Consider the following 17,054-nt stretch of genomic DNA (forward strand, 5'->3'; position numbering starts at 1 on the left):
GCGTCACTTTTTAGTGTCCCCTGGTCTCCCAGCTGTGTGCGTCACTTTTTAGTGTCCCCTGGTCTCCCAGCTGTGTGCGTCACCTTTTAGTGTCCCCTGGTCTCCCAGCTGTGTGCGTCACTTTTTAGTGTCCCCTGGTCTCCCAGCTGTGTGCGTCACTTTTTAGTGTCCCTGGTCTCCCAGCTGTGTGCGTCACTTTTTAGTGTCCCCTGGTCTCCAGCTGTGTGCGTCACTTTTTAGTGTCCCCTGGTCTCCCAGCTGTGTGCGTCACTTTTTAGTGTCCCCTGGTCTCCAGCTGTGTGCGTCACTTTTTAGTGTCCCCTGGTCTCCCAGCTGTGTGCGTCACTTTTTAGTGTCCCCTGGGCCGTTTCTCAATGTTGAGTAAAGCTGCTCCAGAGCCACTATTTCAAGTATACTACGTCATCGAGTGGCGCTGAGGGACTGTTTAAAGGCCCAGCTTTCGGCGCCACTCGATGACGTAGTATACTTGAAATAGTGGCTCCGCTATAGAGCTTTACTCGACATTGAGAAACGGGCTCGGGGTGTTTCTCAATGTCGAGGACGCTTGCTTGGTAGCACATGTCCCTCCGTGTCAGGTCCTTCAGAAGCGAGGCAAGAATCCTTCCTAGCCTCGGAAAACGAATAATTGTGGAACAGGCTAACAGGTGTGCGTCATATGAGAGGCCCCGCCTTAAATGGAGCGATTTCCGCCAAAGATTTGGAAATTGGTCCGTGCGCAAAGCATTGTGGGGATTTTAAGACACATGTGCAGTCTCGAAATTTCTCGCTATGAAGTACTCCGGCCTCGGTAGAATTCCAAGTATGCTGGACATTGGAACAGTCCTTCGGCGGCACTCGGTGACGTAGTATGCTTGAAATAGTGGCTCTGGAGCAGCCTTCCTCGACATTGAGAAACACCCCGTCGGGCCGTTTCTCAATCGCGAGGATGCTGGCTTGGTAGTCGCGTACTTCCAAGTCACTTCCTTCAGAAACGAAGCCAGTATGCTTCCAAGCCACGGCTTCGGAAAACGAAGACGAATGGAACAGGCTAACAAGTGTGCCACTCTCTCTAACGGTTTCAACATAAACTGTACCGAAAATAAATACCTCACGATGTCTATCTAATTATGAACTTGCTTTACTTTCACGGAACACATTTTTGGTGATAACAAATGTAACAAAGTCACATATTTACCAACACATATTCTACGCCACTATACTTACATCTAAATGTGTGCTGGTCCGTGCGCAAAGCATTGTGGGGATTTGAAGGACTCGAAGTCTACTCATGTGCAGCCTCGAAATTACCCCCAAACCAAGGACGCGGCCTCGGTGGAATTCCAGGTATGCTGGAGATTGGAACAGTCCTTCTGCGGCACTCGATGACGTAGTATCCTTGAAATATTGGCTTGGAAGCCAGTTTCCTCGCGATTGAGAAACGGCCACGGTCTCCCAGCTGTGTGCGTCACTTTTTAGTGACCCCTGGTCTCCGTTGTGTTTTGAGCTTCTTGCAGCGTTTGGTTTCTGCAGCTTTTAGTAAACGCTGCGCATGTTTCTTCAAGTTGCTGAATGTTTTCTAAATGCTGCATGTGTGTGTCCCCCGCACACGTCTCCGAACAATGGGAGACCGAGCCTTCTGCTCATTCACCCCGCGCCTCTGGAACTCCCTCCCAGATCAGCTGAGATCTGCCCCTTCCACCGAGGTCTTCAAAACCGGCCTTAAGACCCTCTTCTTTCGGCAGGCCTTCGAATAAACTTTGAGCACGGTACACCTGGAGTACTGCCATTTTTATCGCTATCTCCGACTTTTATTTTTGTACTCTATTTTATTTTTTATTTTTTGATTTCTTATTATTATTACAATTATTTGTCTTTTATTATCTCAAAGCGTATCAGTATCCCTTGTTGTGAAGCACTTCGAGATTTGTCTTGATGAGAAGCGCTATATAAATGAAATATATTATTATTATTATTATTGTCAAGTCGCTTGTTGTTTTGGCTCATTTGCGTTTTTATTTTGCATCGTTTCTAAAACTGCAGCACATTTCTCCTAAGTATTTCGCCGCCGTTGTAGTGCGTCTGCACCTGCACCCATGGTCTGCACCCGTCGGCCACCGTAGAAAAAGCAACCTGCAAAGAAATGATCATTAATGTGATGTTTTAATTAACTAACACCTGCTAACTCTGTCAAAAACATCCAGATATTTGGGACTAAATCAACAGCCTTGTCATTTTCTTTGTGATTTTTCTATATGTAAAATTGTCTTTCTGTTGGAAAGAACAAAAAGGAGTAATAATATGCAGTAAGTAATTTAGTGTTGAAAACCCTCTGTAGTAGTTTGGGTGGACACACACCAGAAGATTCAAAAAGGATAGTTAGATATTTTGGGAAATACACGTTGATACCACTCGTGTTTCTAAGCCGCTAGTTAGCTTAGCATAAACACTGGAAACGGAGGGAAACTGCTAGCATGGCTCTCGTGTTAAACGGAGTGTATCAATCTGTGTTATCACTATCAGATGCTTTAATACTTTGACAGAATTTGTCCCAACAGAAATACAGATCTTCGGTGTGTGCGCGCCCTCAGAGGTTTCAGTGTAATGCAGTAAAGATGTCAGAGTGTCTCTCACTCACACTTCTTAAAAAAAGGGGAATTTCCAGCAAAATGTTTTTATTTTTTAGAAAGTATTTCCCAGCTCTTATTTCTCCTCTCTAATACTTTAAAAGAAGTTCAAGACGAACTAAAAACAGATTTGAAGATGGATTCCCCTGAAGCAGCCTCATGTGCCATTGTTATGTGTCAAACACTGACGTTAGAAATGTGTGTTTTCAACATTTTAGGACAAGATGACATCTGCGTGTTGAGCCATTTTAGTATTTGTAAATGTGTTTCTTAATTTATTTTCTTGCTGAACTGTGAAACCAGGGAGATCATAACTCTACGCGAATTCAGATACAAAACATTCGACTGACAGATTGTTCTGATGCCAAAATCAAGAGGCCTTAATTCAGCAAGACTAGATTGTAAAAAAAAGTCAATTCTTGACAAAAAAATCCAACTAAAGACTCCTGAAGCCACGAGCGATTCATATATAATGTTAAGAAAAAACGCTTTTGTACTCATTTTACAGACTATTTATTAAACTGTGATTTGTAGAAATAAAAAAATAAACAGTGAATGTGGTCCGGTGTTTTTAACTACATCCTACAACTACTCTTCTTCACGTCTCTTCTACATCAACATGTGTCCCCTCTTCTCTTCTCAACATGTGTCCCCTCTTCTCCATGTCTCTTCTACATCACAATGTGTCCCCTCTTCTTCATGTCTCTTCTACATCAACATGTGTCCCCTCTTCTTCATGTCTCCTCACATCAAATGTGTCCCCTCTTCTCATGTCTCTTTCTACATCAACATAGTGTCCCCTCTTCTTCATGTCTCTTCTACATCAACATGTGTCCCCTCTTCTTCATGTATCTCTACATCACACGTGTCCCCTCTTCTTCATGTCTCTTCTACATCAACATGTGTCCCCTCTTCTTCATGTCTATTCTCCATCCAACATGTGTCCCCTCTTTCTCCATGTTCCTTTCTACATCAACATGTGGTCCCCTCTTCTTCATGTCTCTTCTACATCAACATGTGTCCCCTCTTTTCATGTCTAATGTGTCCCTCTTCTCTTGCATCAACATGTGTCCTCTCTTCATGTCTCTTCTACATCAACATATGTCCCCTCTTCCTCATGTCTCTTTCTCATCAACATTGTGTCCCCTCTTTCTCTTCTCAACATGTGTCCCACTCTTCTTCATGATCTATTCTACACTCAACATGTGTCCCCTCTTCTCTTCTTCAACATGTGTCCCCTCTTCTCCATGCTCTTTTCTACATCAACATGTTGTCCCCTCTTCTTCATGTCTCTTCTACATCAACATGTGTCCCCTCTTCTCCATTTATCTTCTACATCAACACATGTTCCCTCTTTCTTCATGTCTCTTCTCTTCTCAACATGTGTTCCCTCTTCTCCAGTCTCTTCTACATCAACATGTGTCCCCTCTTCTCTTCATTCAACATGTGTCCCCTCTTCTCTTCTCAACATGTGTCCCCTCTTCTTCATGTCTCTTCTACATCAATATGTGTCCCTCTTCTCCATGTCTTCTTCTACATCAACATGTGTCCCCTATTCTCCATGTCTCTTCTACATCAACATGTGTCCCCTCTTCTTCATGTCTCTTCTACATCAACATGTGTCCCCTCTTCTTCATGTCTCTTCTACATCAACATGTGTCCCCTCTTCTTCATGTCTCTTCTACATCAACATGTGTCCCCTCTTCTTCATGTCTCTTCTACAATCAACATGTGTCCCCTCTTCTCCATGTCTCTTCTACATCAACATGTGTCCCCTCTTCTTCATGTCTCTTCTACATCAACATGTGTCCCCTCTTCTTCATGTCTCTTCTCTTCTCAACATGTGTCCCCTCTTCTCCATGTCTCTTCTACATCAACATGTGTCCCCTCTTCTTCATGTCTCTTCTCTTCTCAACATGTGTCCCCTCTTCTCCATGTCTCTTCTACATCAACATGTGTCCCCTCTTCTTCATGTCTCTTCTCTTCTCAACATGTGTCCCCTCTTCTCCATGTCTCTTCTCCATCAACATGTGTCCCCTCTTCTTTTCTCAACATGTGTCCCCTCTTCTTCATGTCTCTTCTCTTCTCAACATGTGTCCCCTCTTCTTCATGTCTCTTCTACATCAACATGTGTCCCCTCTTCTTCATCAACATGTGTCCCCTCTTCTTCATGTCTCTTCTACATCAACATGTGTCCCCTCTTCTACATGTCTCTTCTACATCAACATGTGTCCCCTCTTCTCCATGTCTCTTCTACATCACCATGTGTCCCCTCTTCTTCATGTCTCTTCTACAGCAACATGTGTCCCCTCTTCTCCATGTCTCTTCTACATCAACACGTGTCCCCTCTTCTCCATGTCTCTTCTACGTCAACATGTGCCCCCTCTTCTTCATGTCTCTTCTACATCAACATGTGTCCCCTCTTCTTCATGTCTCTTCTACATCAACATGTGTCCCCTCTTCTTCATGTCTCTCTACAGCAACATGTGTCCCCTCTGTGGAAAGAGACTCTGAAAGTTTCAGGAACAAAGATTTTCTCTCTTTTTGATCCATTTCTATAAAAACCTGTCTGAAAATGAGCTGATCAGATTTTGGCCACTTGATGATGTCATAACGATGTGTTGTCTTGTGTAACCATTAGCCAATCAGCAACAAGGTAACCCCCCCCCCCTTATCACCTGAATCTCCTCTAGAGCTCCATTGAGTTCTTTGTAACCAAATGTCTCTCAGAGGGGCGTGGGGAGGGGCTCCTTATTTTCATCTAAAGTAACAGACAGAGAATCAGCACTTTGGAAACAGGGCTGAAACAGAGGGGATTATGGGTAATGCTTCAATGATCTGGTTGGTGTTTCAGCCAATCAGAGACAGGCTCTGTATATATCTGAGACCTGGGATACATTGATGAAAAACAGTATGATAGGGCAGTGTTTCTCAAACCAATAAAAAAACACTCACGGACCACCTAACTCCACAAATATAATAATAATAATATACAAACAAGTGGCAACATGTGTGACGAAGGTGTTGCCCTGAGCTTTATCATGCAATAGAAAGTGAAACTTAAGCTCGTTCCATTGCGGAGATATTCCCGCGAGAGTGCGGAAAACTTAAATGTATTTATTCATTTCAAATGAGAAATGTTACCAATATACTCACGGACCACTAGGGGGCACTTTGAGAAGCACTGTAATAGGGGACCTTTAAGTTATTTAAATGTATTTAATAGTTGATACAATTATTTTTCTTTGCAGTCCTTTTACCCTCTGGAGTTGGATATAATAATACATTACATTTATAAAGTGCTTCCTGGTGCTCAAAGCGTTTAAACACATTGCATAAACAAAGCCCTTAACTGCTTATATTAGACCCAGTTAAATGACTATATATATTCCACATCGCGATGGCATGCACAATGGGACATCATTCGTGTTGACACCCTGCAGTGTACTTGCAAAACTCCTAATGCCTCTATTTTTAATGCAGAAAATGGTTGAATAAAATAGATTGAAAACAGAATTACTGACTGCATATCCAGTCTCTTCTAGAGAACCCCTCCCACCCACTCCACGCAGAGCTAGTGAAGATGAGGAGCACGTTCAGCCACAGACTCATCCCTCCACCACAACGCACCAAGCGCCTCGGACAGTCCTTTGTGCCTGTAGCCATCAGGCTGCACAACAAGGGGTTACATAGGAGAAAGAAATCAAATTAAATCACTGGTCCATAAATATACACCGTTTTCACAACCCATGTTAACTTGTCACTTTAACTTATTATGCACTTTATAACTTAGATGACGAAATATGTATATATGCTGACAGTTATTTTACTCATTTATCTCCTATTTTTATAGTCTTTTATTATTATTATCATTATTTCCTTGATTTTATGTTATTGATTTTAGATTTTATTGATCTGTGTGAATCTTTGCTGTACTGTTTTTTTTCACGCTTTCCCTGTTGCTGCTTTGTACTACTGAATTTCCCCTCGGGGATTAATAAAGGTTCATCTTATCTTATCTTTCTCTTTATTTATTTATAGTCTTAAAAAGTATTTTCAAAGGTCAAATCTATTGGTGGTTACTTAAAGGTAGGGTAGGTAACAATGGAGAGTGCTCTAGAATTTGAAAAAATCTGCCACTTCCTCACAGAGCCCCGCCTCCAACGCGCACGTGACCAATGAGGGCACGAGATAAGTGTGTGCCCCGATGGAAGGCTGACAGGCAGGTAGGCCATCCAGTTACTTTAGCCGGGCCGAGGCAGATGATTGGTCGTGCTTTTTACAGCGCTATGGCTTCCACAGATGATATTTTTGTAATATATTCATTGCTATCGGGATGTTACGAGCATTCCATGGAATATAACAAAAAGATGCTTTAACTCCGATGCTCTGACACCAATCATCTAATTGTCTGAAGGAGTTTTCACGTCCAAGCAACAGCACGAGCAACAGCAGATTAATACAAACAAGACTTTATTTTTTGTATCATTCACAAATTAGGAAAACAGAACAGCTTGGGGCTTTACATCCAGACAATACGACTACAGACGAAGCAGCTGCACTTTATATTCACTCACCGCGCTGCACAGGTCGCCCACCGTGCTGCAGGCGCAGGGGGAAGTTAAGGATTATTTACTCGCATAATTAAAGTTGGCACTTTTTTTTTTTTCCACTGTAGTTTGGATTCTGTAAATTGACGTCTGGTTTTATTGAAGATGTTGTCGCGGCGACGAGACTCCAGTGTTTGGGATTAAGAGGTTCATTAAAACATGAACCAGAAGACGTCCCGACTGTCGAGCCTCGGCCGCACCACGACGACACCTGGAGGTTGATTGAGCAAATAAACGAGCCAACGCCCCCTGCAGGAACTGGCACCTCGAGGAAACCCTTCTCAAATCTCAGGGAGTTCGTCTCCTGACTTAAAACAGACAGAGAGAACAGAAAGCAAGGCGGAGCGTTCCATAAGTTAAAGGTCATAAAGCTGCTAACCTGCTGGGGGGGGGGGGGGGGGGGGACTTTAGGCGGGACATTAAGAGCAGGAAGCAGCTTCTTCTAAAAATCAATGCATACATTTATAGCTATTTCCATAAATACATTTTCCATGATAAAATAAGTGTCCGTTTGCAGCCACGTGATATCGATTTTTAGATTTTCTTTTTTAGTCTTAAAGTTCTTCAGGATCCAACCGGCACTAAGAATAGTCCAGGTAAGAGTGTATGTACACACACACACTCCTCATGGCGGACTGGAACGTGCTGGCAGCGCTTCAGTCTCGGCGGGTGGATTAGTCATTTTATCTCACTGAGAAAAAGAAAGAAAAAGCGATTTGGCGCGTGACACTCTCCGGACGCTGCGTTCAGGCTCAGTTGAGTTTGATGGGCAGGTCCTCTCCGTACTTGCGGAGGAACTTTCTGTGGTTGTGGTCCACGGCCCACAGCGGGGGGAGGTGTCTCGGCTGCATGGCCTTCAGGAAGTGCTGCCTCCAGCGGCGCTCCAGCTCCATGAGGCCCTGGAGACCCCGATCAGCTAACGCCCGCACCACCTTCAGACCGTGAGGCACGTACGCCTCGTTGAAGATCCTTCAGAGGAGAGAGAGAGAGAGAGAGGGGGGGGGGGGGGGTCAGCGCCGTGAGTTCAAACTGACGAGGGTCTTTAAAGACTGCAAAGGATATTCTTGATTTTTATTAAAGCTCTCCTATTATACTATTTTTAAGCATATATACAAATATATCAAAAACATGTCGATTAAATGTTTTTCTCAAAATACCAAATGGATCAGCCATTCTAGCCATGCCTCATATCCCTCTATTTCAGCCCTCTTAGAGAAGGGCTGATTCTGGGTCAGTAGCTTTAGAAAGTTAATTAAACCTTGCATATTGCTTAAGCAGGAGAATCCTCTTGATAGCTTGGGTTAGGTGAAGAAATATTAGTTTTAATCCCAAATAATCTCATGGCTCCTGACCTGATCTCCAGCTCGGCGGCCTGCTGCAGCTGCTCCTCGGTCAGCTGCTCCTCGGTCAGCTGCTGCTCCTCGTTGCTCTGCAGGAACCCTCTGATGACGTCCTGCAGCTCGTGCCTCCTCGGCTCCGGCAGAGCGTCTCCGGCCGTCAGCAGCGCTCGGGCCGCGGAGCGAACCCTCCTCCGGTCCGAGTCCTCCAGCTGACGCACCCCCTCCTCGCAGCCCTGTGGCGCAGAGAACTCGTTGGCGAGTCGCTGCTTCAGGAAGCCGTCGTGCACGTTGGAGGCGGCGTGGCAGCAGGTGCACAGCAGCAGGATGTCGTGGGAGTTGTGGTCCTTCATCTCCGTGGGGAAGTGCCGGCGGTACTCATGAGGCACGATGTTCTTCCTGAGGGAGCAAAGACAAGTATGAAAATCTCTGGTGATAAGAGGCACGTTTCTTACACACCTCTCGGAGTATTAAAGGTCACCCATCGGGCTATTTGTAGGCAACAGCATACAGTAGGTCTCTGATATATAAAAACATGTCTGAAGTGTTTTGCTCAAAATACCAAACAGATCATTCTAGCCATGCCTCATATCCCTCTATTTCACTTCCTGTTTCTAAAGTGCTGATTCAGGGATAAAGCTTTAAAGAGGAGGGTCTGAGCTCATGCGGGACCCGGCAGCTACCGTCTAAACTAAATGCTGCCGTGATGAAACGCCATATCATGGATCATCAAGGCTCTGAAACAGTCTGGAGCTCAAAGGCTTTCTCTCTTGCCGGTTACACCACAAGGTGAGTTCCTTTCTACTTCCTGCTTCTTCACACACATGCTCTCCAGCACAGGTTAGCTCTGAGTGTTAGCCATGCTAATGTAAACACCGACCATATTACGTCCAAAACAGTCGGGCATTGTTTCTGATAGCAACGTTTCTGATTGGCCCGTGGGTCCACATTTCAGATATTACGTCATATCGGACGCAAATCTGGATCAGCTCCGTTGTTCCCCGTTTTTAGAGATTTGGGTACGGAGGAAAAGAGAGAGGGCTTTATTTCCTGACGCTGCGTGAGTTCCCCGACACACCGGGGACACGTGTTGATGTAGAGAAGACATCACAAAGTGCATTTTGCATGATAGGTCCCCTTTAAAATCAGAATCAGATTTATTACCAGGTAGGCTGACATGTACGAGGAATTTGGCTTGATGTCATGGTGCGTACATACATATAGTAAAAATATAGCAGTATTTATAGAAATGGAATAAAATACGGCAGTAATAAAAAAACAGAAAAGCAAACCGTAATGAAGTGTAAAACTAAGCTTCTGGAATGTGAGGATTTGCTGTTTTTACTGAACAACCCAACGCTTGTTAATTCCCTCGTCTAATCAGGGTTCCTACAGCTTTTAAAGAGTACAATTCAAGCACTTTCAAGGAGTCTTAACAAAATACTTCGAGCCCATCAAATTCTTTTTATCCACTTTGATAGATTTCCTGCATATAGAATCACAAGCGACCCGTTTGTCGAAGTTCGTCCCTCCAGATCTCAAAACTCCGCCTTCACAGGAAGCAATACTTTCAACAAAGCATCGCACTTTGAGGACTTCTGTAACTGCTAACTCGCATGCATCTCATAGGCGCAAAAGTGTAAAGTAAACCACGAGTGACCTGATATAGGAGTCTGCCTTCCCGCAGACCACGCAGAGGTTCTCCCTGGCCGTCAGATAATAATCCTGCTGAGAGTCGGGACGTCCCGACGGCTCGAACAGCAAGCGCACCACGAAGGGCTCTTCACTCTGCAGCACTGAGACACAAAGCACACGTTCAGACCCAGGACACGAAGAGAGAAACCTCCGAACCAACGAGAGAGATGTTTAGAGTATGCTCAGGAGTCTCCGTGTACCTCCTATTCCTTTATCTAGGTACCATTTGGCTTTCTTCTTGTCGCAGGTGCACAGCGGCTGGCCGTCAGGAGCGTGGAGGAAGCAGTTATCGTAGAGAGGAGACTTCCTGGAACACAGACATAAAAAACATTAACAAAAGATAGCAAAGTGCATCATGGGAGTTTGCTCTTACAGTCAGCTTCCTCCAACTGGGATCAAGATATATTTCATCCGCAGGAGAGGACTCTTTAAAGTAGAGACACTACATACTGATATACACCTGAACATCAGCAGGAGAGGACTCTTTAAAGTAGAGACACTACACACTGATATACACCTGAACATCATCAGGAGAGGACTCTTTAAAGTAGAGATACTACATACTGATATACACCTGAACATCAGCAGGAGAGGACTCTTTAAAGTAGAGACACTACATACTGATATACACCTGAACATCAGCAGGAGAGGACTCTTTAAAGTAGAGATACTACATACTGATATACACCTGGACATCAGCAGGAGAGGACTCTTTAAAGTAGAGACACTACATACTGATATACACCTGAACATCAGCAGGAGAGGACTCTTTAAAGTAGAGACTACATACTGATATACACCTGAACATCAGCAGGAGAGGACTCTTTAAAGTAGGGACACTACATACTGATATACACCTGAACATCAGCAGGAGAGGACTCTTTAAAGTAGGGACACTACATACTGATATACACCTAAACATCAGCAGGAGAGGACTCTTTAAAGTAGAGACACTACATACTGATATACACCTGAACATCAGCAGGAGAGGACTCTTTAAAGTAGAGACACTACATACTGATATACACCTGAACATCAGCAGGAGAGGACTCTTAAAGTAGAGACACTACATGCTGATATACACCTGAACATCAGCAGGAGAGGACTCTTTAAAGTAGAGACACTACATACTGATATACACCTGGACATCAGCAGGAGAGCACTCTTTAAAGTAGAGACACTACATTAAAACGGTTTTATCTGTGAGATGTGTCCCCCCCCCCCTCACCTGGCGGAGTAGCCCACTCCCAGCGGTTTCCTCTTGTTGTTCTTCCGGGGGTCTGGGACTTGCTGATCTCCAGACTCCGGGCTTTCAAAAGTGGGCGTTGTCCGCGTCCGCCTCCTCTTCTCTCCTTCCTTATCCTCCGAGTCTCCTCGGCCCCTGAAGGACACGTCCAGCAGACCCTGGCAGCGAGACGCCAGCTCAGAGTACGAGCTCTCGCTGGAGCACTGGGGTCCCGGTGCAGAGTCCAGGCCCAGGAGGTGCAGGAAGAGCGCGATGGACACCTGGGCGTCCCGCGCAGCGTACGTTATCTACGGGGGAACACGGAGGAAACGTTAGAGACCCAACGGAGCAGTATCAAGATCTCCGATTCATATACCGTAGGGCCAGGCTCCAAAGGGAACATGTGGGAGAGATTTAGATAAGTTTCAAGCATGGAAACTTCTCCAGTGGGATTGGACGTGGAGAAAGAGGGACATTGTTAATACTGAGCAGAAATAGAGTGCGAAAGTGACGCATCCCAAAACCCGGAAGTGAGTCAGCATTTCTCCACTTCCTGTCCCCTCGTCTCAGAGCCAATGGGATCTCTCCGTAGGATTTAGGAGAATATCTGAAATCAGGTCTGAGGTTGAGACGCATTGAAGAGACGGATCACGTTTTGTTCCACGACATTAAACCATCAGCAGGGACCCCGCTGGTGATTTCTGAAGAGTGGACGTGTCTGAGAAACGATGGTTGTTACCGAGCGGCTGAACAGGACTACAGAAGTCGTGGAGGACGATGTACGTCATGACGCCGAACACGTGAACACTCCCGCCACTTTGAGTTCTAACCGGTTACCTTGGCGACACACTTCACCTCACATTGACTATATACAGTATTGATTGTCCTTCCTCCTTATCTTCCAACCATTTGGACGCAGACTTGCATTTCCCCGTAACGATGTTGCTTAGCAACCGGCGTAAACGGAGCTTCGTGCTATCAAGCAGTGAGCGTGCGATGTCCTGTTCAGATGACGTCAGACCCAACGGGATGCCATCAATAAACTACAGAATCACACGACACACCTACGCCGTCGCCATGACTACATTCAGGCAGACTGCAGAACATAACCTCTCTGGACCATTCATATACTTACTGAAAACAAGCTACAAAATGTAAAACCTTGGGAAATGCCGTTTAATACTTTTAATAGCTTTAATTTTCGCTAAATTGATTGATCTTTTTTTAATACTTTTTAAGACCCCGCGGAAACAAACCTGTGGTCTACAAATAAACTTGCCTTGCCTTTAACGCTCGACATTATTGTTCCTTAAAACTCTCATTTTGAAAGAAGATGGACTTTTCCGTGTTGTTAACTAAGTGTGGTCATGTGATGCATATCAGACAGCTATGCAATGCATCTTTTGTCCCGTTTATTTACCCAGAAGACTTTCATACTCCAACTGTCCATCGCCTTATGTTGTCTATAAAGAAAATACATTGACTTCTAGAACCAGGAGCCCCTGAATCCGTTTCCCCCACTCCCCCACCCTGCAGCAGCCGTCAGACCTGCTGAGCCGTCTGACTGAAGGACCTGTACCTGCTGCAGCGTCAGTCTCTCTGCCTCCCAGTCGCTGCAGCGCAGCTCCAGAGATTTATCCAGAGACACGTTCAGCAGATCCTCCGCCAGAGACTTCAGACTCAGGCCGTTGCTCACCGCCACCTGCCTGGAACCACACCGGGTTTAAGAGGATCATTACACACAAACAGATTTGGATTTCTGAAAGGTCCCGACTCAAAGACTTTTATCAGAGGTCAGATTGGAGCACTGTTCTGCAATGGGGTTTTTTGCCGTGTTTGTGCTGGACCTCTCGTCGCTTACGCAGAGCTGTCTGCAAAATAAGCCGCTCTGATTGGCTGCTCAGCTTAAGCATGTGGATGTGAAGAGAAAGAGGAAAACAAACTAGTAACTAAATCAGGAGGGCACACATACTCTCTTTTCCTATTCATCTACGAAAACATGAAACGATCGGTAATGGGGGAACGGGTGTAAAAATGGTCGACAACCTGCGCTGCGTTTTAACGTTCATAAAAACGGTTAGTTTTATCTACATTTCCCTTTTCGAGTACACAACCACACCGTACCTCTGTCTTAAGGCGAGGTATCTCAGGTCCACCGTGCAGCTCAGCGACAGCCCGTAGTCTCGCGTCAGACGTTTGCCATCTTCATAGCAGCCGACGCCGACTTTTAATACGTGGGGGTCTCTGAGGACCTCCATCAGGCTGAGAGGGAAGCTCTGCTGCCCGCTGCGGAACGCCAGCAGCCTCACGAGGACGCACAGGCCGGAGTACGTGGCCATCTGCAGCAGAGACACCGAGGAGGAGCGGCCCTTCACCGACACCTGGGGCAGGAAGAGGAAGACGGGTCAGAGAAAGGCCAGGAGCCTGTGAAGTGTGTACGGTGTTTACAAATAAAATCCGCCTGATTATATAATATGAAGATAGTAGAATACAACGTGTTGGATATGTCTGCAGCTACACAATACTTGATTCAGATATTTTAACAAACATTTAATTTGAGATAATTCATTTAATATTCCACTCCCTACACGCTTAGCGTAAATAATATCCTGCTTTACAGCGGGGCTGTCCCGAATACCATTTTTCGGGCTCCGGATATTCGGTAGTAATCAGCAGCGAATATTCGTTGCAGTTGTGTCTTAAGTGTAATTTGGCTTGGCTTCCTATTTATGGACATGCTTTTATTTTGAAGGAGAGGTAGCGCTGTTGACAGGAAGTTGTTGTTGCTATGGAAACAACGTGACGGAGATTAACGGAGAAAAATAATATCTACATATAAAGACGGAGAAAGTAAACGATAACGTTTATGGTTAAGTCTTAGCACCCCCCGAAGAGGCACAAGCTCTTACGTTGATATTGGAGATTTCAATAAATTCAATTTGAAAAAAAACCGAATAGTACTCCAACGAACGAATATTTGGATACAGCCCTACTTTACAGTGTGTCTAAAGCCCTTCAATAGAGTTTAGAGATGTTTTATCTTCACAGTTTACCGTTCTACTTTTCAATGCTGCTTTAATGCTATTTTGAGATGTTTAAAATTCTAGTATTGTTTATTTATACTCTTTAATGTCTACTTATGTGCAATGCCTCGTTTTGTTTAGTTGTTTTTTATGCTGCTGCAGCGCAAACATTTCCCGATTTGGCATCAATAAAGTACCTCGCTCTTATATTTCACTACAGTGTTACTAATTATATAGCTCTGTCAAAGGTAGGGTGGGTGAGAATGGAGAAACCAGCTCGAGTGCACTAGAATTTGAAAGTACGCAGCCGAAATAAATCTGCCCCTTCCTTCAGACTTCCTCCTCCAACACACATGAACGCGCACATGACCAATGAGGGCACGAGATGAGTTTGTGCCCAGATTAGCCGGCTCAGATGATTGGTCGTGCTTTTTACAGCGCCACGGCTTCCACTGATGAAATATTGTATGTATTTATTGTCAAAGCATTTAATGTATCCATTGCCATCGGGATGTTCAGAGCATTCCATGGAATATAACACGTGTTTCTGAAGTGAATTACCTACCCCACCTTTAACAGCCCTAATGCAGGGAACATTGCTGAATAACTGGGTGGATTTTTGCCTTTTCATAAATCAAAAAACATGCAAAAGGTTTGTTCTCACGCCGTCGGCCTTTACCCATTCACAGTCAATCCCCAGAACAGGAAACACGGCCAGCTCCTTCTGCATCAGCGGCCAGGTCTGCAGCCACTCCTCCTCCGAGCTCACGGTCACCGGATTCACCGTCAGCAGCTGCTCGGGGGACGGGATCCTGAAGGGGTCGGTCGGCTGCGTGGTCTGACTCTCCACCGCCTTGAGCTCCTCCTCTGGAGGATGTTGGGGGGGCGGTGGGGGGGTGTCTAGAGTCTCCACGGCCTTAACTTCCTTCTCTGCAGGACAGAGAGCCTCCACGGGATCGGCCACCTTCTGGACGGAAAGCAGCCTCCTCCTCTTTGTGCGGTAAACCCTCCATACGAGCAGACCCCCTAAAGTCACCCCTAATACTGTTGTTATGACCGCGGTTAAAGGTCCGCGGTGAGACATGTTGACGTGTAGAGATCCTCCTCTGGCTGAAAAGTGGAAACCTAGAGTGAGAAAACAAACAAAATTGGTAAGCAACTTTTTAAGTGTGCTAATCTGACAATTAATGGATGTTGTTAACAATATAGTGACTGATGTTTCACCTTTCCTGTGTCAGTGGGATCCCATGTAAACTTGGCTCTGTGTCTGTGATCTGGACAGGCACTGCATCTCTCTGAAACAAGTGAGCAGCACACGTTTTTATGTCACATATTTGCAGGGTTTAAAAACACAGGTCTGCAAAATACCTGACCCTTGCCGCCTCTTACCTCCGGCACCTCTCTATAATGCACGTGTGCACCTATACCTGTATTCCAACGCATGTGTGTATTTGTACTGTCGTTCCTGTAATGTGTGTGTATTCAAACATGTATATAATCCAAGAAGAAAACTTAAATCAATAAAGGTTTATCTTCAAATTGTCTTCCATCAGGTCACAGAATTTGATAGAGGACAGAATTAAGTGTAACACCGGTCAAGTCAGCCACTCCGTTATGTTAGTTTAAAAGCAGAATATGGACATTACAACCCTTTAAACTGGAAATGAAGCTGCTTCGTGACTCAGTTGTCGAGTTCATTCGAGTTTAAATAGTTAATGTAAACAGAACAACTGCTAACATACGGCCGTTAGAGTGAACGTTTGTCAGCTAGCATTAGCAACACAAACTCTGCTAGCTGTTAGCCGCGGCAAAACAGCATTTAAAACATATTACAATATCACCTCAAATTGACGTGAATATGAAGTCAACATGTATAAAGATTAGTGTTCGTCAATATTCTGGATCGCTTTTCTCATGAAATTAAAGTTAAACCACCGTCAGCATCTGGTTAGCCAACGTAAGCTATCCGGTTATCTTGCTAACTTCAGCTGCGTTGTTAGGCTGAATTTGATATGTTTCTGCCTAGCAACAGAGCTGCATTTCTGTGAACTTGTAGATGAAGTTTGATTCTTACCTTTACGTTTTTAACCAACACAACTCCAGTTTCACACACATGTTCTCCTGCATTTCTGTGCTAAACTGATGCATGTCTTCCGTGCTGTTTTTATAAGGACGCGGCTATGCAGCCAGCGCCCCCTGCTGGAGGGAGGGAACTACAACAGGGACATAAATCCAAATCACCAAAAAGCCAATAAAATATTTGGTAAAAAGTAAAAAAAATCTACAAAGCAGTCTTTATCTCTTTATATTTACCTGGCTCTTTGTGTGTTTTTTTTTATAACATTAACACCTATTGTTTCTCTCTTGATTTTTAGTATAATGTTTTCCTCAATTGTTAGTTTTCCCACCATTGTTTATTGAATTATATCCTTTAAATGTATATTTCAGCAATTCCATATATTTTTTAATGTTCTTGTGCTAAATAAAAAAATGAATGACATGCATCTATGCAAAAAACACGTGTCCCGCATTCCAACATG

At 44.6% G+C, this 17,054-nt stretch overlaps 1 protein-coding gene across 2 annotated transcripts; it reads right to left on the reverse strand.

Moving 5' to 3' along the window:
- Positions 1–7,624: 7,624 nt before the first annotated feature.
- Positions 7,625–16,678, reverse strand: exd2 (exonuclease 3'-5' domain containing 2). 2 transcript variants are annotated; one of them, XM_034112065.2, is made up of 10 exons: positions 16,589–16,678; positions 15,739–15,809; positions 15,194–15,639; positions 13,616–13,872; positions 13,071–13,197; positions 11,495–11,799; positions 10,467–10,573; positions 10,232–10,367; positions 8,587–8,970; positions 7,625–8,203 (listed from the first exon to the last, which is right to left on the reverse strand). In XM_034112065.2, exons 3-10 carry the CDS (start codon positions 15,596–15,598, stop codon positions 7,987–7,989), a joined length of 1,938 nt encoding a protein of 645 aa, XP_033967956.1. In that variant the 5' UTR covers positions 15,599–15,639; positions 15,739–15,809; positions 16,589–16,678; the 3' UTR covers positions 7,625–7,986. The 2 variants fall into 2 exon arrangements, with proteins under 2 accessions (XP_033967956.1, XP_033967955.1); XM_034112064.2 differs by having other exon boundaries at positions 15,179–15,639.
- Positions 16,679–17,054: the final 376 nt, after the last annotated feature.

This window comes from Pseudochaenichthys georgianus, chromosome 22 (genome assembly GCF_902827115.2).
Source record: "Pseudochaenichthys georgianus chromosome 22, fPseGeo1.2, whole genome shotgun sequence".
NCBI lineage: Eukaryota > Metazoa > Chordata > Actinopteri > Perciformes > Channichthyidae > Pseudochaenichthys > Pseudochaenichthys georgianus.